The following is a 23,832-nucleotide window of genomic DNA, read 5'->3' as shown; positions in this document are numbered from 1 at the left end:
TATGCAACTCCTGAGGACCTCCATGGGCAGGCGTAATCATATGGGAACAAGCAGCAGGGACTGGGGAACCAGTAGCCCTCCAGATGTCACTGGACTCCAACTCCCATCAGCCCCAGTCAGCATGGTCCATGGCCAAAGATGATGGGAGTTGTAGTCCAACAGCATATGGAAGGCCATAGGTAAGGCACCTCTGTTTTAGAGCTTTAAAAGTGATAAGCAGCTCAGAAACAAACTGGCAGCCAGTGCTGGCCCTCTGCAGTGGCCTGCTAACAGCATTCTGCACCACCTGCAGTATCCAAATGCCTTTCAAAGGCGGCAGCCATGTGTAAAAGTGTATAACGATAGACTCCAAGGAACAGAATGATAATTGAAAGGCAACAATGTGTTGTTGTGCGGAGTAGTAAGCCCCAAGGGCAGGGAGTTGCACAGGAAAGATGGTATCCTGATACCACACCTCACTTTGATGGGAACTAGCACACGGAGCTGTAGTAAAGATCAAGCCTGAAGATATATACCTTCAGTTCTTTTTCCTGGAGGACTTTGACCATTTCAGGCAACGGCTTGTGGTATACTAATGGATACTTGTCTCTCCACTCAGCCTGTGCCATCTGTTTCATCATTATAACAAATATACTGCTTATTAGGGCTGGGTGATAACTGGTTTTCAATATTGTGATATACCACCAGCTAAACATCGCAATATATTGACATATCACAATATCTGAAATAAGGAAGGCACCACTCAGAGGTGAGCAGGACAATGTCCTGGCAAATGCTACTACGTAAGGGTATAAAAGTGATAACTGATGATATTATTAATCACCTCAAGGACACTATCAGCAGCACGCAAGCCAAAATGCATCCCAGTAGGACTTTTGGCTTTGGGCTTGGCTACCAAATGGTGGTATTCAGGTTAAGCCAGCGTATGGTGGTGAGTCATAGTGAATACAAATAATCTGGGACTGCCAAACTGCCAACAGACCTGCTAGGCGACAGAAGCAGTAGCAGCCTGGTGACGGCAGAATCAACAATGGCAGGGAAAGGACAGAAGCAGTGGCAGCAGCCTGGCAGCAGTGGCACAATAATCAGCAGCCTGCAAAGCCTCGCCACAGGACTGGGCAGCAGCAGAAGTCGCAGCCGCCTGCGAAGCCTTGTCGTGGTGGTGATTGTGCCACTGCCATGAGGCCTTGCAGGTTGTTGCTGCTACTGCCAACACATACCGCGGTCATGGTAAGCTGTTTCTGCCACTGCTGCTTCTCCACCCCCATCCCAGGTTCCTGATCTGGAATGGTCCACCATGCTGGCTCTTGGTGGAAGAAAACTCTTGTGAGCCTTGCACTCAAGGGCAAACCATGTGATTGAAAGGTGTTATGTAGTTTGGCTCTGACTGTGACAGAGTAAACACAATAGGGAATGAGTGAGCCCCAGTCAAAGCAGCCTCCGGACCAAGATTTTGTTGACATCTATTAGTTAAGAAACCCAAGTAGGTAGACCGTCCTGGAGACACATTGGGGTCTGAGAAGGCTAGGCATCCCTTGTGGGTGCATTTGTATTTTCAAACTTTTAATATTTAGGATCACCACAGCATGCAAAGCTGGTGGTTAAGTTTCTAAGATTGGGGCCATGCCCCATGAATCAGCAGGCAAGATCAGGAGTCTTTTTATTAAAGCAGGGACGAAACTAGGCTCATTTTCACCCTGGTCAAAGACCCAGTTTCGCTCCCGCCCAAGTATATTTACATACACACAGACTGGTGCCCCTTTGGAGGCTTCACCCAGGGCAAAAAACCTGGACCCCCCCCCCGAAGCTACAGCTCTGATTAGAGGCTGTTTATTTGGAAGTGGAATGACAGACAGGCAAGATGAAATAAGTACCGTAATCACAAAGTCAGAGGTGTACCTAGGGGTTGGCAAAACCAGCCCCTACCAGGGATGCAGGTCCAGGGGGTGGGGCACAAAAACCACCTGTCAGGTATTGGAGTCCTCTCATGATATCTGGAGTGCCACCACTGGCTCAGAAACCCAGTTGCTGCTTTGCCCACAGAAGGAATCTCCAGCAGGAAAAGCTGCTGCTGCTGCAGGAGGAACGGAAAGTGGCCATTGGAGTGGCTTGCAGGCAGAGAGGCATGTTCCTCCTGTCCAGGCAACCTTGCCTGCTTCTTAGATTCCCCCCCCCCCCGGGGGTCTGTGTCCCACCAATATAGCTCCTTGCTGAGGGTGCAAGGGACCCTAGGTACACCTCTGCACAAAGTATTAGAGCTGCCTTAAACTGCCTTAAGCTAAAGGTGTTATGCAATTTCAAGAAGGAAAGGACACTCCGTCTTGTTCCAGGAACAATTGTTATGGGCCCACGGCCAGGCAGTAACCCAACCCCTTCTCACCTACGCACCTGTAGCTCGGTTGCGTTAGATGTGGGTCAAGCTGACGGGAAGGCAGAAAGTCCCCTTTGAAAGGGAGCAAAAACAAAGTGGCATTCAGCAGTGACCTCCCGTAATTGTGTAATTTTGGGCTAATCTTGGCTAAACTCCCAAAGGTTGTTTTGGAGATTGTATCTCCAGGCAAAGCTTTGTTAAGCATACAAAAGTCAGTTTCATAAGTTGTCACCAGCCACTGGATTCTTGCAACCCAAAGTTGTATTTAAGCAATAAAATGAAGCATGACATAACTGCCCAGTGGTATAAGGGGCATCCATGAGACTTAATTCAGCAGGGGATATACAGTGGTACCTTGGGTTACATACGCTTCAGGTTACAGACTCCGCTAACCCAGAAATAGTGCTTTAGGTTAAAAACATTGCTTCAGGATGAGAACAGAAATTGTGCTCCGGCAGCACGGCAGCAGCAAGAGGCCCCATTAGTTAAAGTGGTGCTTCAGGTTAAGAACAGTTTCAGGTTAAGAACGGGCCTCCAGAACAAGTGGAGTGGTACCTTGGGTTACATATGCTTCAGGTTACATACGCTTCAGGTTACAGACTCCATTAACCCAGAAATAGTGCTTCAGGTTAAGAACAGTGGCGCAGCAGCAGCAGGAGGCCCCATTTGCTAAAGTGGTGCTTCAGGTTAAGAACAGTTTCAGGTTAAGTATGGACCTCTGGAATGAATTAAGTACTTAACCTGAGGTACCACTGTATTTAAGGGTCTCAGTAAGTGACAGGAGCGAGCCAGCAGGAAACTACATTGAGCAAATTGGAGGTAACTCTTTGCTAGAAAAAAAGAAAGAAAAGCATTTGCACAGGATGTCAGGCCTGCTGAGCAGAGCAACTCTTCTCTGGCAGGTCTTGTCCCCATGAAGCAGTTGCGGAGACTGAAGGTCCCCACCTCCCCACAGCTGCCGAAGTCCTCTTCTCTCCAGGGTTTCCCCCAAGCAATCTGACACTGTGCCTGGATGAAGCTAACGTCTCCTCTGCCCTCTTTATGCCTCTTCTGGTTCTGGGAGACCATGGGGGAGGGGAGCTTGTTGCAGCAGGAGAAGGAGACACCTGTGTATCTTCAACAGCCAGATTCATCTCTGCCTCTTGGCCTCCCTCCTCTCCTACTTGAGCTTTTGCCTCTGATTCTGGACTTCTCTTTGCAACAATCTCTCACCCCTCCGCCACTCACTAATCCCTGTTACCTCTTCAGCTTCAGACAGCTTCTCCCAGTCTTCACCCTCTGACCACTCATCGCTATCCCACCACTAGTCCCCTGACTCTGAGCTTTCTTCCCTTGAGGGTTTCCCAGCTGGTTCCTCCAACTAGTCTGTGACAGCAAGTGTCTATTCCCTAGTCAGAAGGGAACACTTTAAGGTGCGGAAATCCTCCGCATTCAGTTGTGTGAGCTCCCAATTTGCAGTCTGGAGTGGTACACCCTGGCTTGACATAGTCAGAACTCGGAAAAAATGTATCAAATTCAGATGCAAAATTGAAGCCATGTCCAGATATTGTGAAGTTCCAGATCTGGCCATATAAATACTGTATTATGTATTAAACACTGACTCAGTATGAGGCAGTTTCCTATGTTCCTGTGAATGGGGAGGGAGGAGGAAAAAATAATCTCAGGCAGCAGTATTTTAAATTATAGTTCTTATAATAACCAGGTGGGGTGGAAACAATTCAGGAAGTCTGCTGGAACAGCTGCTGTTAGGAAACAGCTGACAGAGAGCTAAAGCCAACTGATCTCTCAACGGAAGTGACACAGCTCCTCTCTGTGTTTACCTACCTAGACCTTAAAAAAGTTGGACATGATTTGCTTTCTGTTCAGGTGCCAGGGTGTTCCTGTTTTTGAGTCATCCCTGGACTGGTTCAGGTGACAGCACTCTCTGGTTCTGAGGTGACCGGTGTAGAAGACGCCTCTTGGGTAGATGTCGGTATGACTAGCCTCTCTGCAGTGTAAGGTCTTCTGCATGCCTTAGTGACTCAGGTGGTGGAGGATCTGCCATCTGAACGCTGGCATTGTTGCAGCTTAGCTGGATGGGACAGGATGGTGGTGGGGCTGGGAGTGTGGTGGGCACGTGGGCTTCGTTGGCACATCTGCAGAGCTCCAAACGTGCTCCACCCAAATAAGCATTAAGCAATGCTGGTGTTGGGAGGGTGGCTGACACCCACACTCAGCCAAGTTTCATCTCTTGAATTCTCCCTTAGGGGAAAGTTCTTCTTATGGAATTTGGGCCATGCAGAAAGGCTAAACTCTTCTGTGACCCTTTAGGAGTGCTGGTGGTCAGATGCAAGAGAGGACATGCATCTTGGTGTTCTAGTGGTTATGCAGAAGTGGGAATTGTCTACTATTAGAGGTGCAGGACCCATGTCCTCTTTTGCATCGGATGAAGTGAAGGCGGCTTTAGTTCTCTGCTGTTTGTGGCAGCTGTTTGATGGCTGAGGCTGTTTCCACAACACAGGAATGCAAAAGTTTAAGGACTTGATAAAATGGAGGGATGGAATAGCCATCTTCACCCCTTCCCCACCTTAAAAAATGACAGCCCAGGAAAAAATGTAATGGAGAAGCAAGGAGAATCTTAAAGGATCTTGGTGCATAACAACACCCTTAAGAGTATGGCACCTTGCACTTTAATTTTCCTGATAGTCCTTTGGAATAAGTCCCCTTTACTCAGGTCTCATCATGAGAACCAATATTAGGTTAACAGTGTCCAAGCTACCAACCTTCTGAGAAGCCTTACCACAGTGAGATGCATCTAGAGCAGCAGTTCTCAACCTGTGGGTCCCCAGATGTTGTTGGACTAAAACTCCCATCATCCCTGAGCTCTGGCCTTGCAATGGGAGTTGTAGTTCAACAACATCTGGGGTCCCAAAGGTTGAGAAAGGCTGATCTAGAGGGACCCTTTGCATTGCAGAAAGTGTGAGGTGCAGTCCAGAATCATACTGTTCTCATGGGCCTCATTGTTTACTTGCATGAATTTTACTCCGCAGCACTCCCAACACCCTCTCCTGCTTCTTTGCACGGCAAGGGGGACTTGATAAGAGCAAGAGATCTTTCAAATACATTGTCCAGAAATGTGAACTTTTTCTTGAAGGATCCCCTAATAATAATCTTCCAAAGAACATAACCATTAGGTTTTTAATTTTTAAAAATATTTACTTCACTTTATCAATAATAAAAAAACTCATCTTGTGTGGCTAACAGCATGATTTGAAAGATGACAAAGCATTCATTAAAATACAGAATAGATAACTGAGTTCTTGCAGTTCTCTTTGAGCCAATGTGTCACCATGTTAGGAGATCAACTCCCATTTTAGGGAAATCTCCTTTCTTCCTAGAGTCTGGGCGCTATTACCCTCCTATTCTGTTGTTCTTCCTTGCGTATCAAGAGAAATTCTCTCCTTTGCTTTCATAGAGGGGGAAAAAACCCCAACACTTTTCCAGACAGGGCAAATGGTTTGATTAATAGCATCATGAATTCTTTTCCTTCCACCCTGCTACATTTGAGAAATCCATTAAAATGTTAAATCTCCTTTGTCTTAATAGGAGGGGCAGGTGCGGGCAGCCTTGCTTCCTGAGCCGTGAGGTCACTGAGGCCCAATTCAGATTACTATTACAGCCTAGCAGTGGCTGCTGAAAAAGCCTGCTTGCATGCTCAGAGCACCGTGTCACAGCAAGCGGCAGCCACGCAGATCTCCCAGATTGTACAGTGACTTCCCATGCTGGTAGCACTTAGATTAGTGTGTTTGTGTAAGCCCCAGGCAGAAGTGTCACTGGCATACGCTTTCATTGCAAAATGGAGCCTTGACTATGCAGAAACAGTTTGTGGGAAACAGTAGCTGCAGAGCAATGGTAATGTAGCAAGGGTGGGGGACCTGTTCTTCCATAAACCAGTGGCCAATGGTTGACGGGAATGTTTGTCCATCCACATGGAAGGCTATAGTATAGGATTCCACTGACTGGTCCTGGACTCGGGTGGCAAAAGTTGCTTGCATGCTTCGGCTTAGTATACATTCTACTAAGAATAGGGCTTGACCAGGTGTCCCTTTCTAGTCCCTAGGGAAACCAACCTGCCTGCTTTATTTGTAGATATATTTTTCCCCCTTTGTTGTCACACTGCGTGCAACAAAATGTGTTTGTCCTGTTCTGGGACTGGCAGGTGCTGGCTCAGCCTGCTTCTCCCTGATTTAATGAGGAGAGAGTGAAAGATTCCCAAACACCTTGAAGCTGGTAATTGAGCTTTTGCACCCTCTTCTCTCATCCAAACAACTTCACAGAGAAGGACAAAAAATATGTGTATGTTTATGAAAACCCATCAAAACTGAACCCTGCCAGAATTCTTTTCTTTTTTTTAAATGCCTGTTAGCAAACATGGTCACCTAACCAACTCTCTCTATTCCCCCTTTTAGACATGATTTTGCTGCTGAAAGGGAGTGGGAGATGTGAAAAATTGAGAGAAATGTGGTGGTGATGGAAGGGCAGGGAGAGAAGGTGGGAGGAAAGCAGGGACAACGAGCTGGAAGAACCCACATTTTAAAACGGTGTTAAGAACGCAGAACTATGATGGTGGATTTGGCTGAGTGTCCATTGGGAGAATGTTTTGGGAGGTGTTTTCAGCAGCGGTGGAATGTCGGGAGTTGTAGTCCAACAAGATCTGGGGGGGGGGGCAGGCTCCCCAGTCCTGTAACTCAACTGTACTATCTTATTTTCTCTGCAGCTTCCATCTGGGCAGGAAGAGGGCTCCAATAATGCAAGTGCTCAGCCAACCGCCCAGCCGCTAAAGGGCCAGAGCTTTGTGCAGAACCACTTCCAGGCACAATACAGGTAAAAAGGGAGCAAGTGCTACTCATTGCATTCCGGCATTTTGTTACTTCCAAAAATGGCCAAGAATTGTGTGCAAATCCATGTTTCAGAGCACCCTCCAAGGCAGAACATGTGGGAGATGCTGGCAGGCAGGCCAAAGTCCTGGAGAACCTGAGTTTAAGCTAAGGAGCATAATAGCTGACTAGCAGAAAGTGCAGGGTGAGCGAGAAACAGTGATTTAGCTTGGACATACCAGATCTGGCTTGCCTCCTTCTCAGCTGCTTGCAACAGCAACTGTGACAGTGTAGCACTCACAAATACAGTGGTACCTTGGGTTAAGAACTTAATTCATTCTGGAGGTCCGTTCTTAACCTGAAACTGTTCTTAACCTGAGGTACCACTTTAGCTAATGGAGCCTCCTGTTGCTGCTGCGCCGCCACCGCGTGATTTCTGTTTCATCCTGAAGCAAAGTTCTTAACCTGAAGCACTATTTCTGGGTTAGCGGAGTGTGTAAGCTGAAGCATATGTAACCTGAAGCGTATGTAACCCGAGGTACCATTGTACTGCATCAGTGGGTTAGTTTTGGAGATAATCAGGTGACTGATTCTGAACTCCCTGCACCACTGTGGTATTACTCTCTTCCTTTGTCCATCTGAGCTGCACAAAAAATTGTAGTGACATGATTGGACTGCAAGCACACCCTTGCACCCGTGCAACTGCATACACCCCTGCTGCAGGTCGTGACTTCAACAGCAAGTACCCTCTTTCAGAAGAAGTGTCCCCCTTGCCTTACACCACCCCTGTGCAGACGGAGAGACTAGTGAAGTGTGGAATGGAACAGAACGTGGCACGGCTCTGTCCCCCTTTGCGTGGCCAGGCGTGACTCGCCTTAGCACAATCTTGCAAGCCTAGCAGCTCCTGACTCTTTCAGCCACCCTGAGCTGGATGCAGGCCGAGGGAAGCATCGCAGCCGTGCTTTCCTTAGAATGCACGCACTTGTACGAGGCTCCTGCTGCTGACACTGCTGTTTTGTGTCTCTGGCGGTGGGATGAAAGAGCTGGGAGCGGAGTGAAGTTTGAAGCTCCCGGTGTGAGGCTGCTCTCGAAGATAAGGCATTAATGACTAGCGCTCGCCAGAGCTTTCCATTGTAAGTCTCTCTCCCCCCACCCCACTGTGCACTGAATAGGGTGAGCCCTTGCTCTAGGCCACAGCAGGAGCAGGGACACAGCAGCCAAGGAAGCAGACGAGGCTCCCACATTTGTCTTCCAATCATCAGAATTTAGTGGAAGCCAGTGCTGGACTTGCCTCCACCCTTCCCAGTATCTCAAGGGCATTGGCATCTCTTTCCCAAAGAAGGGTTGTGCGAACAGAAGGAGAACATGTGGATGTGTTAGCTGAGCATGCTGCCATCCAGACTTATCACTTGTCTTCTGATTCTTTTGTTGAAGTAACAGGTGTCACTCAGTTCCAAAACGTAGCACATCTGTAGGGGTTTCTTCCCATTTCACTTGCTCAGGCCCTTCCTCTGGGTTCTGCACAGCAGCTGTCCTGTGGGCAACTTCCACATCAGTGCTTCCCCCTACCAAAAGGCATTGTTGTAGTTGGGACGGGGAGGGGGGCACACACTCTGCTTCTTATATGGGTGGCTAAAAGGAGCCAGGATTTGCCATCAAGTTTTTTTTTCTTCTGACCTGCGAATAAAATCTGAGCTTTTCCTTTGAGGAATGCAGTGCCCCATCCTTTCCCCCATGTGGTCTTTCCTCTTCTTGAGAAGGGATGGCAAGGAACCTGAAGGCACAGGGCTTCTGGATCACTCCTAGAGGATTAGAGGTCTTTGGCACGTGTGCACTTGTTAATCTTTAAGGCACCACAACACCCATTGTAGTTGCTTCTGCTGTTTCTACTCTGAAGGGCAGAGTAGAAAACAAAACTCCAAGCCCTGGAATCTGGAATTCTAGCCAACTCAGCCAACTGTGAACTTGACTTGCTTCAAAAGCTTGGGCTCAAATTGAATTAGCTATATTATTCCCACTGCTGTGGCCCAGATGCCTGGTCAGGCCAGCGGAGGTCCTGCAAGCAAGGTACGTATCTGTGAATTTACAAAATATCCAGGAGCAGGTTCTGAATTTTTGAGTGTTTATTAAGAAATTTGGAGACACTGTTGCAACAGACATTTCAGTCACACTCATGCTTTCCTTTATCGTGTAGCTGCTGAACATGCATAGGTTTGGAGATAACAAATTCTGCCCCTGACCTACATGCATTTATTCAAGGAGAGCCCTGTCTATATTGCTTCTTCTGATCTGTGCACATTCTGCAGCCAGGGAGCCTTGAACAGGTATATTGTGGCGGGCTCCAAATGTGATAATTGCTAAATCTGAATTCAACTTTGCCCTGTTACAAACTACAGGAGGAATTAAGCATTGTGCTAATATGGTCATTCCATCAGTGTGAGCATTTTTGCTTGTCCAATGGAATGATTTCCCACCCACCCACCTGTGTTGCTCTGGGGGTTCTCTTAACCCCCCCCCCCGAGTGGATTTTGGGTGGAGAGGAGGAATCAACATTGTGCTAGTGGGTGTCTTTGCACTGGTTTCTGCCCCTATGTTTTTCTGGGTAGTATTCAGAAAAGCAAAAGTGCAAGTCAAAGTGTTGAATAAGTCAAGACAGAACAGAGATAGGAAGAATTGTTTTGCCTCTAAGCTGCTGAGTAGGCTTTCCATAAGTGGAACTGAGCTAAATCAGACCAAAGGTTCATCTACTTTAGTAACCCACTTCTCACAATGATGAACGAAATGCCTCTGGGATGCACACCAGTTGGGCATTGTTCTCACCTGCTTCTGGTCCCTAGCAATTGGCATTCAGTGATACCCTGTCTCTGAATGCAAATGTTCCACAAAACTATTATTGCTCCTATCCACTGATAATTATTGAATTCATTCATGAATTCATTTAATTTTTAAAGGCCATCTGCAAGATGAATAGAGAACCTAGTGCCTTCTAGATATTGTTGGCTCCAGCTCACATCAACCCCAGCCCTCCTGGCCAATGGTCAAGGATGATGGAAGCTGTAGTCTAACAACATCTGGAGGGCTACAGATTCCCCATCCCTGATCTAGCCTGTTGCACTCGCCAGTTGCATGACCACACATTTTTAAATTATTTTTGCATTGTGTGAAGAAGCACTTTCACTTCTGTATCCTGGTTTCCTGGTTATCTCTCATGCTTTTCTGTGTTTGCTTGTTAAGCAAGCAATGTTCTGCAGCACATAGAATTCTATGTGTTTGGATATTTTCTTGCCAACAAAATCCCATTGTTTCCTGGAGAACTGGACATACACATCCAGCCTTTATTTGGAGAGACCCCAGTCTTTACCAATAAGGTAGGAAGAGAAACAGCTACGATGCTGTTATCTAGTACCTGTGATAGGATCAACAGCTGCTATCACAGCGTGACCAAAACTGGAGCAGCTGCTGTTAGCTAGCACCACAGATCTTCAGGCCAGTATTTTCCTTTGAGTATTGTGCAGTGCTGCCAGAGCTTGTGTGAAAATATGGAAACATATCCTGGCTTGGCTCCAGTTTTATCAGTTTTGAAGTGCATCAGCTGGGCTTTTTGGTCCATAGAATAAGGCTTGGTCATCCCTATTCCCGAACCACATCTGCATTGCTTTGTTATATTTGGAGAACAGAAGAAGTGCCTTAAAACAACCAGCAAGCAGAAAGTGGGTTTTGGAAAGGTTAAGAACCCTTTGAGATGAGTTGTGCTTAGAAAATCAGATGCTGGCAAAATCTTCATGGAATTAGATTGATGACACCTGGACTTGTCCTCTGTGCGGCATGCAAGCTGGTGGAGCAAGTGACACTTGTGGAGCCAGAATGAAGCTGACAGCTGTTAACCAAAAAGGCTGCTGCATTAAGGGGCTGGAGCATGTCAAACAGGCTTTAGTAGAGTAAAGTGGCTTAGAGATTGCAAAGTTAAATTTATTCCAGTGCATGTGGACCTCTACAGCTTGTGCTTAGAGGACCTTATGTAGGGAGAGAACTAAATGAAGCAAGTTTTCTCAGTGGTGCATTCTGGAGGGTGGGCTCAGTTGAACTCCACGCCGTATGCCAAAAAAACCTTGGAAGTTTGTGTCGACAGCAATGGGTGCCACTTCAGGGGCAAAAGCAATCAGTGTGGGAGATCTCCCCCTGCCAATGGAACTGGAGCAAAGTCAGATGCTCCATCTGTCTGAGTGGCCCATCCATTGTTGCTGGTTCTACCTGTCACTTAGTCGGCAAATCGCCCATTACCAGATCTATAGAATGCCTTGTGTTAGTTGGGGCCGCAGATTGCGCTGTCCAAGGTGGTTTCCATTGCATTTTAAAATCTGGGCAAGTGTCATCTGGCAGAGGATAAAGTGTGTCACATTTGAATACGTGACTTGTGTTAAAACTCTCGTTCAGTGGTGGACGACCCAAGAGTGATCTTCCTCATAAAGATATCTCGGGGGAAAGGAAATGAAGGCTACATCTGTTTGCGTGTTGCCTGCTCAAGACATCCAGTTCTGCGTACAGTGTTGAGTTGAGTGGAAGAGCTCATCTCATCACACACTGAACAGTGCTTGGGTGTGAGAGTGATTGTGTGGCCCACTGTAATGTGCACTCTGTATTTTTGCCTAGTTGGCGAGTGACTTATATTATTTAAATATTATAATCTGCCCCTTCGTAAAATATATCACGCAAAAATATAAAATCCATAAAACATAATCCAAAGCATGAATAGATATTGGTTGGTTAAAAAGAGAAATGCAGATTGTGAAGGACTGTCTAAATAATACCGTTTTCACATTCCAGGAATGGTTTTTGCCAAACCTCTACTGCTAAGGAGCTCCACAGAGTAGACATTTGTATTCCCCCACAGATCCTGGCAATGCACAAACCTTCCCTCCCTTCCCTCATAATGACAGATATTTTGCTAATAAATGGATATTAACTAGTTCACTTGTCACACCCTCAGCCCACCAGCGGTGTTCTCAGGGCTGTTGACACCCTGCTACAGTGGCGCCTTGCAGCTATTGCTTCCTATGAGGTGGGGAATTTGCATTAACCCCATTCCCCATTCTGGTAGAGCAGAGGTGGGAGATACGAGAGGCCAGCCCCCCAATCCCCCATGTTCATTCCCAAGTCTCAGACTTGCACTGCTTTGCTCTGCCGTGTGACATTGCAGCCATCTCCATGGCAACCGTTGTAGTGTTTGAAAGGGTGGCTGGCGTGGTGGTAGCTAGGCAAACGCCGCCTCAGGAGCACACGCTAGGCTCCAGGAAGCCACTTTTTCAGCACCTTACTTTCCCCAGCTGATATCCATGCAAGCAAGCATTTCCACCTGGAAATGTGCTCAGAGAAAAAGGCACCCTCATCCCACCCTGCGTTGCTTTGCATGCCACACGCCACTTCCCAGCTTGCATCCTGTGAACAAAAACAGCTTTTCCAGCAGGAAATTGAAATGGCCCCGTGTGACAGAACTGGCCCCTTCCTGAGCTCTGGAGAAGTCTCATTTTGGCGGGCTTTATTTCCTAGCGTGAGCCATCACAAAAACTAATAGAAGTGCAGGGCAGTTGCTCTACGTGGGGTTCTGGCTGTGCTGTGTGTATATATACACCATGGTTTTGTGTGTGCTCTGCAAGGAGCATTAAATTCAGTAGCCTGAGATTTGCAAAGGGAGGGGGGGCAGGTTTCTAGCTCTTATGGCAATGAAGGTGAGTTTAATTATTTTTGTGGGCAATGGTTGGTGTAATCTCAGAAGCCAGGGAGGCAGGTTGGTGTGCGAGGGAAGGACAGGCAGCTAGGAAGCAACAGGGTGTCATTACTCTTTATATCTCCATGCCCTTCCATGTGCCTAGTGGAGCTGAACAATTATTGCAGAAGAGAAATGAACAAATGCACACATTTTATCGGTTTCCAAAATTGAAAGAAGTTTAGGTTTTCATTAAAAATAAAAAGGAGCGCCCAGGACTCCTTAAATAGTCAACACAATTGCACCCTCGGTTAGCAGAGGCTCTGTAGTTTTGCTACGGACCACATCATAAAAAATTGCTGCAAATCTGTTCTCCAATAGCGCCTACATGTGGTGGTTGCAATTTCCATGGTATCAGAGGCAGTTTTAAGATTCCATCCACCTTCTGCAGTGAAGCAGAAGAAGAGCTTTAGATCTCTCCTCGCTGAGCCAGCCTCCCCCACCCCCAGCCTAACCCCATGTGCCCCCCCCAAAGGCCCCCTTTCCCATCCTGCTGGTTGGCAGAGAGGGACACGCCAGGCATGCCAAGCGGCTCTCCACTCCCCAATTAATCCCTTTCCCATTAATGCTTATTAAAAAGGGCTGCTTTCATTTTCAGCCTGCCAACTTCAGATCTGTGCGTCAAAGCCTGTCTATATGCAAACGATCTATTAACGGTGCAGTGCTGCTCCGCTCTGAGCTGGCTAGTGAAGGAATGGAAAAAGTAGGGCTCAGAGTTTGGCTTGACTTTAATTTAGGACGCGAATGTGTGTGTGAGTTTGAGGGGGGGGGGGAGGACATGAGAGCGAGAGCTCGGGAGTTGAACTGGCTATTTCCATTAAATATATATAATATCCCTGTGGAGCTTGGATAGAGCACTTCTTCAAAACTTGGTACCTGAGTGGGAATGGCAGCAGGTGGGAGATTGAGTTTGCCAGTGTTTCTTGCTCATGCATGGTCTTTGGGTGGGGGGTGGGGGGAGCCACCACAGCGCCATTGATAGCCATTCTTGTATTCTGGCACTGTGATCAGGGAAGGTAAAGAGAGCCCCGCTGGATCACTCCAAAGTTCCTCCTAGCACAGAATCTTCTTTCCCACAGTGCTCAGCCAGATGCTTCTGCGCAGCCCAGATACAAAGGGAACAACCCTCTTCTGTTCTTTGACCTCCCTCCCCACCCCGCCACCCGCCCAGCAACTGCCTCTGAGCTTGGGGTTGAGCTATTACGGTCAATAGTCACTGACAGACCGATTCCCCCTCTGCGAATTTGTCTAATCCTCTTTGGAAGACATCTAAGGTAGCGCCCATCCCCACATCTTTCTGGTGGCAAATTCCATTAGCTGTGTGAAAACAGTACTTTCTTTTGTCCCTCCTGAATCTACCTCTTCATCAGAATCGTTGTGTGATCACAAGTTCTACTATTATGGGGGGGGGGGGGGAGATGGATCTCTCTCCCTCTCTGTTTCTTTTTCCGTGCATAATTTTGTAAACCTCAGTGCCATTCCCCCCCCTTCAGGCATTTTCTAAACGAATCTAAACGAATCCCTCCCCCAATGCTTCAGCCTTTCTTGCGTGGGAAATGTGCTCTGGCTCCCCTATATTGAGGCCTTTCCTTAAATGTGTGTGTGAGAGAGAACTTGGAGTCCTATTGCAATCAGAGACATCCATTTCCCCCTTTGATCTCATCTGCTAGGGCTCTTCTTACAGTTAAGCTATGGAATTTGCTATCACATGGTGTAATGATGGCTGCTGCCTTTGACAGCATTAAAAGGGGATTAAGCACATTCATTGGGATAAGGCTATCTTGATGGTTATGTGTTAACTCCAGGATCAGAGACACCATGCCTCTGACATGCTGGGAATCGCAAGTGAGGAAAGTGCTATTGCACGCAGGTTCTGCTTGTAAGTTTCCCATAGGAATCTGGTAGGCCACTGTTGAGAACATTAGTGGACCAGATGGGCCTTTGGGGCTTTCCTTATAGAATCATAGAATTGCAGAGTTGGCAGGGACCATAAAGCCCATCTAGTCCAACCCTTTGCAATGCAGGTATCCCCTCTTCCAGCGTGGGCGTGAACCCATGACCCTGAGATTATGATTATCTACTGACTGAGCTGTGTTCCTCATTAATTAAATGATGATGTGGTGATGATGATTTGGAGGCCAAATAGTGCACCAGATGTCAAATTCTGGAGAAAGGGGAGGTGGTCTGCTTCTCCTGATGGTTTCACCTTGGCAAAGTCAGACTGCTAGTGCATGCAGTGTCGTTGTGTGAAAGTGAGTGGGAGCAAAAGAATGCAGATAAAAATAGGACTCGGTGTCTTTTAAAATAATATTTCAAGGGTAGCTGCAAAGAAGGAGATAGGGCAAGCTTTAAGTACTGAGCAAAGCGGCTCCTGCTACACGATACCTGACTCCCCACTCCTCCATAGCAAATACCAGCTTCCTAGAGGGCAAATTTAAATGTAAATGATGGCGGTAGTGGGGGGTTAGACTGTCTCCCAGTGCTGTGCCCTTGATCCAAATCTTTCCTTCTCCCCTGCAACACCTTATAACAAAGAAAAATCCATTGGCCAATCTGATCTCCTGTCACATTTAGTTTGGCCATTAGTCTCGAGATGTTGGCTGCAGTTTCTCGATGGGGGGAGGCCAAGCATTCAAACACCTTCTCCATTTTTGTTCCTTCACACGTACAAGAGCTGAGCCTTGTACTTGTATCTGCTAGAACTCTGTTTAGTGCAATGGATTGGTCTAACTGAATGTGGCTACCATGCCAAATCCTATGTTGTGTAATGCACGTTGCTTCCATGCCTACAAATGCATGTCCAAAGGGGTTGTTTTGGGTCATTTCTGGTACACATTTAGCAAAACTGTGCTACAGAAAAGCAGATGCAGTGGTGCTTTTGGGTGGCATGATATGATGAAGGGTTTTACCTGCATCCTTCTGAAAGCGCACCAGTATATTTAAGTGAGACTGCACCACTGATGAAAAAGGGACTTACCTGAAGTATCCAGGTAGGTGAAGATAACTTTCTATTATTAGGGAGTAGCTGATTGTTTTCCTTTCTAGAATGGATTCAGCCCTGCATGTTGAGTCTAACCCTCACTTCTTCCTTTTGGGAAATCTTTTATTTTTATGTCACATACTGGAGCCTGAACTCCCAGGTAATCTTGTTAGGTGCAATCCCATTAACTGGCTAGGACTTGCACCACTGAGCCAATCTCATTAAAAGCTGGTCTCACTTCCGATGATCAGCTCTGTTCACTGCTGAGTAAATAAGTCCACTTCTGGTGGAATGGGCTAGCCCTGCTAGGTGGAGGGCTACTTGTGGAAAACCCACTCCTTACTGCTGAACTGGAGCAAACAACACGAATTGCCATTTGTTCTGATTCAGCCTTAAAGAGCAGTTTTCTTGGGGAAAGCAGTGGGGCAAAAAATAACCACTCTGACTTGGAGCTTTAAAGGGTGGACCTGTGTCTAGAAAGAGCAGGGATAAGCCGTGCTTGCAGTATTGTAGCTTTGGTCTTTCATCTGTTCTTTGAAACCAAGGGTATGTATTGATATGCATCAAGGGGATTGCTTCAGTCAGCCACAGATCATCTTGGTGAAGCACAGAATGTCTCCATCACAAAAACAGATCTGGCGCTATGAGGCTACAAACAAGTGTCAGGAAGAGACACTATGCTGGATGAACAAAATGCAATTTGGTTATTACAGTGAACTCAGTGTTGGATGTGAGCTGAGGGGTCAGCTTTGTTTTTCAGCATGTGTGTAAAACATGTTCCCACCCCAGGGCAACTATGGGAGAGAAAAGTTTCATTCAGCGATAAGAGCTTCGAAATATTTTGTAGTATCCACCCTGTAGATAAAAGAATCGCCAGCTGTGGCATGGAACTGGTCACAGTGACATAGAGGATGAGCATGAGTGTAGTAACCAAAAATGTTGTTGCCTGGGGGACAGGGAAGAGTGTATTCATTTATGGCAAGTCAATTTACAGGGATACAAATTTAGAACTATTAACTGTCTGATCTTAAGCTCCTCAAAGTGACTTCAGTATCATGCTGCTTTTGATAATACTCAAAGACTGGGTGCAGATCTTCCTTGTGGTCATTCTTCTGTGGGGAGTCTACTGACTCAACCCTCTTTTTGTAGAACAAGGGCCCCCCTGAACAGCCCTTTGGCTGGAGCAATGCAACTGTACCTGTGAGATTAAAATGGTAAATCTAAACAAATGTACTGGGAAGCAAGTCTAATGGACCTCAGCAGTGTTTATTTCCAAATTGTTAACGGGCAAATTTGACAAGGGGTGACCTCCGAGGACCTTAGTTATTCTGCATTCCACAAGTTCTCCTTTCAAGCCTTGAGGCCAGATATGAGCTTCAGACTCCTAGAATACAAAATGTGAGGTCAGCCCTACATTTTCACTGGTGTAGTTATCCCTTGACATGGGATCTGACAATGTTTCTCTCCCTCCCTTTCTAGGTCCTCCTTGACTTGCCCTCACTGCCTAAAGCAGAGCAACACCTTTGATCCCTTCCTGTGCATCTCATTGCCCATCCCTTTGCGCCAGACCAGGTATGTGAACCAAGTACCCACACTTTCTCACCCTAACTAGGGAAATGGTGAATCATTCTAATCAGGTCTGTGTCTCTTCTGCATGCATTGACGCATAACTCCCTTGCACCCCACTTCTGCGTGAATCTATGATTCCAAAGAAAAGCTACATGAAAATTCACATTTTAATATTCATTTTAAAATGTATTTTGAAATTTATTTTCTTTCCAAATGTGCATGCATTTTGATATGTTCTTGATCCGCAAACTCCCTTTGAGTTCAGTGGGGTTTACTCCCGTGGAAGTGAGTCCAGGACTACAGCCTGAGTTCCGATTCATACATTAGTCTGGGAGGGGGAGGATTATCAGGTCAGCTCCTAGTGAAATTAGCAAAAACAGAATTGCTCAGGCATCCCTGGTCCAGCCTCTCTGAGTAGTGCCTAGTAGTAAAGATCAGTGAAGTGGCCTGCTATTCCTCCCAGGCAGATTTCTTCATCAGCCCCATTTCAGGTGCTGAAAAGCCTGCATATTCTTAGTTTTCCTCGAGGAGAAAGCAGACTGTCTTTTTGTCCAACCAAAGCAGGACCTTTCCCCTCTCAGAATCAGTGCAAACAGGCTCCTCTGCACATCTGTTGGGAGTTGGCAAGGCAACTGCAATGGTCACCTACAGAGATAGCCCTGTTCACTTGCACTTTTGAGTCATTTCTGAGGGTTCACCCCTCACTCCCGCCCAGCAAAACGGTGTCTCTCTCTGTACATGTTGGCTCAGCAAACACACACACACACACACACACACACACACACACACATACACACCAGCCAACAACAGACAAGCAGTAACTAATCCATGCTGTCCATTTATTGGAATGGTTCTACTAAAGCAAGCATTAAAACCAGGAAAGTTTTTTTTAAGCCTTTAAAAATGCTCCCAAGATGTAAGCCATCACCATAACCTGTAAGTGCTGGGGGGAAAAAAGAAAGATATTTTCCTCCATTTACTTGGTAACTTTACAAGGATGTTGTGTTGAGTGGGAATGAGGAAATGCGCCCCCCCCCAATAGGTACATGGGGCAGCCATCTTTATTTCTGTATACTTTCCCAGGAAGAGACTTCACTTTATGATGTTTGGGTGCTTACCAGGAGTGTTGGATTGTGTTCATAAATTCTATAGACCCGCCCACCTGCTTAATCTTCACTCGCCCTCTGTAGATTAATCCACATTATTCACATTTATCTGTTTTTGATCCACAGATGGGTCTGTTGTTCCTCCACCCCAGTGGGTAGTTTCACTCCCAAATGTGGAGCTAACTAGACTCCTCTGACATCTCTTTTCTGATGGTGCAGGAGTACATGCAGAGTCTGTCCTGTGCAGACTGCAGATGAGCCAGTAATGACTTTCCCCTCCAGCAAAAAACTTGCAGTCACAGCCAGTCACCAACTTCCAGCAACGGCGATCCCAGTTCTGCTTGCCGTGGCTGATGCTTGGTGCATCTTTTCTTTAATAGCTAGAGGGCTTACCCAGGCCTCTGGTAGGCAGCTCCCGTTTGTCAGCTGTTGCTGGAGCAAAGGAAGACAGAGGGTTGCATGCAGGAGAGAAGAGGCGAGTGTATCTAAAGCAGGCATGGGCAGATCTACAGGCTTGTAGGATCTACTTTGCTGTTAGGCTTCTTTGACGTTTGTTTACTAGAACCCTGAGATGTTTGGGAAGCCCAAACATTAAAAACTTCACTGCTCAGGGCTGCCTTCAGAACTAACAATAATTTTATAATTTATATGGGTCCCAGGGCTCTGGATGCATCCTGTATCTCACCAGGCTGGGGCAGGGCTGCCATTTTTGCTGCACCATTCTAAGTTCCCTCTCCCTCCAGGCCTTTGAACGTCACCCTTGTCTTCCAATCCAAGAGCCAGCGATTTGTGCGTGTGGGCCTGGCTGTGCCTCTCCTCAGCACCGTGGCAAAGCTGAGGGAAATGGTGGCAGAGGAAGGCAAGATTTCACCTGACCAGGTAAGCCAGACTTGTTCCTGCCCCCATGCTCTGGGTGCCCTTGTTCCCTGCAAACTGCATACAGTGGTACCTCTGGTTAAGAACTTAATTCGTTCTGGAGGTCCGTTCTTAACCTGAAACTGTTCTTAACCTGAAGCACCACTTTAGCTAATGGGGCCTCCCGCTGCCGATGCGCTGCCGCCGCCCGATTTCTTTTCTTATCCTGAAGCAAAGTTCTTAACCCGAGGTACCATTTCTGGGTTAGCAGAGTCTGTAACCTGAAGCAATTGTAACCTGAAGTGACTGTAACCTGAGGTACCACTGTATAAGCCAAGGAGGTTTTCCTTTCTCATATCCTGCCAATGTCCTCAAGCCTTGCAAGGCCCTGACCATTTCACTCTGCCGCTGCAGGTGATCCTGGCTGAGCTGGGCCAGTCAGGATTCCGGTGCTCCTTCTCGGATGATGAGGACCTGAACACCATCGCAGAGGGCGACAACGTCTACGCTTTCCAGGCTCCTCTCTCCTTCAGCAGGGCCAACTCTTCCCGCCTCTCAGGTGTGTCCTGCTGTGGCTGCTGGAACGCATTCTGAATGTCCCTCCAAAAATGCCTGTCAAATAAGCTCTGGAGAGGAGGCCAAGTTCTTCTCCATCCCTAGGACCCTGGGCCCCTGCTCTTGTCCAGCTGGCTTCTCTCTTCCCCCTCTTCACATGGAGGTGTCTGGCGCTCAGAGCTTTAGGTACTTTTGTATCAAATGGTGAAAAGTTGAAGAAAATAATAATTCCCTCCACTGAGTATTTATCCCCCGTGCCAGTTCCATATTGTGCTCAGCCTGAGGGCCAAACCAAATATCAACATCAACAAAGCTGTGTTCTTAAATCCAGATTGCTGCAATAACATACCTGCCAATTGCCCTGTTTTATGTGGGATGGCCCCATTGGCTTTGAAGGTGCCCCAGCCTCTGGCTTCGCCCCAGGGTTCATGTGGCTGGTGGGCAGGTGGGCAAGGGTGAGCAGAGAGCAGGTGGACAAGGGCAAAGGTGAGTGGAGATTGGGTGGGCGAGGGTGGGTGGTTGTCTTGCTTTGCCCTCCCAGAATGTTGCAGGATATGCAATAATACAGGAAGCCTTTTGTGGATGAGCCTAATTTAAGGGGCAAAAAGTGCTGTGTACAGCTAACCCCCACTTTCCTCAGGCTTTTTCCTTTCATCCCCCCAGCTTGCTGCCTTTCTCCCTGCTCGAGTCACTTCCAGTAATGGGACCCCCCCAACTGGAAGTCAAGGGGTAAGGAAGGGAGAGGGGCTGGGGGGTGTAAATTGAGAGAAGAGCTTCTCTCACCCACACATCAGTTTTATTCCTTAAACAGGGGCACCCATCTCCCCCACCCACGTTCTTGGCCATGGCAGCAGATCCAGGTTTAAAAACACCGATCTGCTGATGCCCATATCTAGCATGGCCTTGAGAAAGCCAGGCAGCCATGTGACAATCATGTGTGAGAGACAGGATGCTCAGTGACTGAGCAAAGATACTGCTGCCAAAAGTAACAGCCTCAGAGCCGGGCAATTTACTCGGCACTTGTTAAGAACGTAGTACCTGTGCTGATGTTGTGAAGGTTGGGATGCTTTGCACAGTGGCACTCAGAAGCCAGCGTGAAGGAAAGGAGGAAGAGGAGGAGGAGACGCCCGATGCAAGAGGAGAGAGTTTTCCTGGCTTGATGGGATCACAAGGAGGCCAGTAACTTTTAACTGAAGACTGGCTCTATCCATCAGCCTGCCCTTGTCTCCTCCAGCCAGCACAGATTAGCCACAGTCACAGCAAATAGCCTCAGAATGAGTGGGCTTTAGGGGCGCTGAGACTCTGTCACTTTAACGGCCTCTTATTAAGATCTACAGTCTTGTGATTGCATCATGAGCCCTCTGGGAAATACCTTTTCCCTGCAGAGTCAGAGGACCTTCTCCGCCTCCGCTGGCAGCTTTACTACCTAGCTGTGCAAAAGGCATTTTTCCTTGAGTCTGCTCTTTGTTTGGCTTTCGGCTGGCTCTGGCAGACTGTGAAGAGGTGATACACCTGTAAGGCTGAGACGCAGTTGCTGGGACCAGGTCTGAACTGACAAAATGGGACAGCTGCTTCTGAGAAGAATTGGATGGATGCTGATGCATTGATCAGCCCAGGAACATCTCCTGTGCCCTTGGTCCTCTTTCTCAGCCTCCTGGCCTGATTTCCTTCTGAGAAGTTTCAAGTGGTTTAGTACTGAACACACAAGTGGGTGTTGTTGAAACTGATGCAGCTTAAGCTTGCCTCCTCCTGCTTTTCTGCAACAAGTGTGTTCTTTGGTTCCTTCTTTTTGGGGGAGTCTGGAGAGCACGTGTGGTATAGTCCTCGTCTGCTAGGGTCATCTCAGAGTTGTTTGAAAGCACCTCCCTTTGCCAACTTGGGAAAATTTGCGCATCATGGAGGCTGCAAGGTTTCACCAGGAGGCATTAACCTTCTGCATACAAGGCGAGTTTGATACATAGGTGCATTCACAAAAGTAGCTCCACACATGCATTCAGAGGTGGCCCTGGGCCATTTGGGAAAGCTGATTTCTGAACAGTGAATTGCTCAAAGGATGCTTCCAGACCATTGCTATTTTCAGGTGGGATTCAGATCATGTACCAGGAAATTCATGTTGATTAATCAGGTTGATGAATAAATGAATATTAACATGGTGCTCTTAAAGCAAACTGGCTTACTCCCCCAGATGGGACCTTTTTGTAATAAGCAAAGTGGTAGAAAAATACACTGGGAAGTGTGGGATAAAAGTTGTATGGCATGTTGTCTAACTTCCCTGCAAACAAATAAGAAATGAATGCTCAATAAATCAGTGACATCACGTAACCTCCTTGCAAACACTTGATAAACCTGTTAATTTTTCTGAGTGTTTCAATGCTGGGAGACACCACAGTTCACTAGAGCTTTTCTTTTCTCCCAGTGTTTGTTTGCTGCAGCTATTTCGCCCCCTCTCCACCCCCACTTCCCATCTGTTCTATTCTTTATGATTCCTTGTTGTGGCAAAAGATAAATAAAGTACAACAAGCTGATATTTTGCAATGAGTAACCGGTGCGTATTGTTCTGTATGCAGTTGGGTTTTCTTTTCTTTTCTTTTTCTTTTGCACCAAATATGCAAGGTCATATTTTATCAGAAAAAAACTCTTACATTTTAGTATGCTTTGTTTCCCTAGTCCTAACTTGTTACCAATATGAATCACAAAATCATAAAATTGTAGAGTTGGAAGGGACCTTGAGGATCATCTAGTCAATCCCTCTGCAATGCAGGAATATACGGGGACCGAACCTGCAACCTTGGTGTTATCAGCTCCATGCTCTAGGAAGCACTATTTGGACTACAAAGCTATAATCCAGGTGAAAGGCAGCATTAGATTAGGAACACTTGTAAAAAAAAAGACAGAAAGTACTAAAAAAATTACGGTATAAAAGAAAACTTATTGGCAGAATCAGACTGAACCTTGCATTGTATGATTATAAGTTTGTAGGGAAGTTAACGGAAACTATATAAGAAATATGTAACTGTACGGTATAAGATAATCAACAGATAAAGTACAGCGAGACTAATTGGAAGTCATTTTTAATTTCTTGTTTTACAATCGTTCACATCATTGGGAGTACAAAGGATGTTAGTGATAAGAATTGTGTTGTTTCATATATTGCTTTGTTGTTGTTTAGTTGTTTAGTTGTGTCCGACTCTTCTTGACCCCATGGACCAGAGCACGCAAGGCACTCCTGTCTTCCACTGCCTCCCGCAGTTTGGTCAAACTCATGTTGGTAGCTTTGAGAACACTGTCCAACCATCTCGTCCTCTGTCATCCCCTTCTCCCTGTGCCCTCCTTCTTTCCCAACATCAGGGTCTTTTCCAGGGAGTCTTGAGGTGGCCAAAGTATTGGAGCCTCAGCTTCAGGACCTGTCCTTCCAGTGAGCACTCAGGGCTGATTTCCTTAAGAATGGATAGGTTTGATATATTGCTACTGCCTGTCAATTCATAGTTTGTTTATTTGATTGTATATTTGTTTGTTTGCTTTCCTGGCTTTCCTGGCAGAAATGTATCTATTTTAAAATTATATATATATATATATATATATATATATATATATATATATATATGCTTTCGTAGATTTTCACGGGTACAGGAATGCAGGTTTTGGTGTCCTCGGGTGTCTTCCCGTGTAAAACGTCGCCTAGACACCCCAACTTTTACACGGGAAGACACCCGAGGACACCAAAACCTGCATATATATATATATATATATATATATATATATATATGCTTTCGTAG

General features: G+C 46.6%; 1 protein-coding gene across 2 annotated transcripts in view; it reads left to right on the top strand.

Moving 5' to 3' along the window:
* Positions 1-23,832, top strand: part of USP43 (ubiquitin specific peptidase 43) — an 87,863-nt gene that overhangs the window by 33,931 nt on the left and 30,100 nt on the right. For both annotated transcript variants that reach the window (XM_083725806.1, XM_083725805.1), the window contains 4 exons: positions 7,128-7,234; positions 17,451-17,543; positions 19,390-19,525; positions 19,916-20,060. In XM_083725806.1, coding sequence (XP_083581932.1) covers positions 7,128-7,234; positions 17,451-17,543; positions 19,390-19,525; positions 19,916-20,060 — 481 coding nt within the window. The remainder of the gene's footprint in view (positions 1-7,127; positions 7,235-17,450; positions 17,544-19,389; positions 19,526-19,915; positions 20,061-23,832) is intronic.

This window comes from Podarcis gaigeae (assembly GCF_964106915.1).
Source record: "Podarcis gaigeae genome assembly, chromosome: 2".
Taxonomy (NCBI): domain Eukaryota; kingdom Metazoa; phylum Chordata; class Lepidosauria; order Squamata; family Lacertidae; genus Podarcis; species Podarcis gaigeae.
Note: the sequence above shows the minus strand (reverse complement) of the source record. Positions and strands in the feature narration are given on the sequence as shown.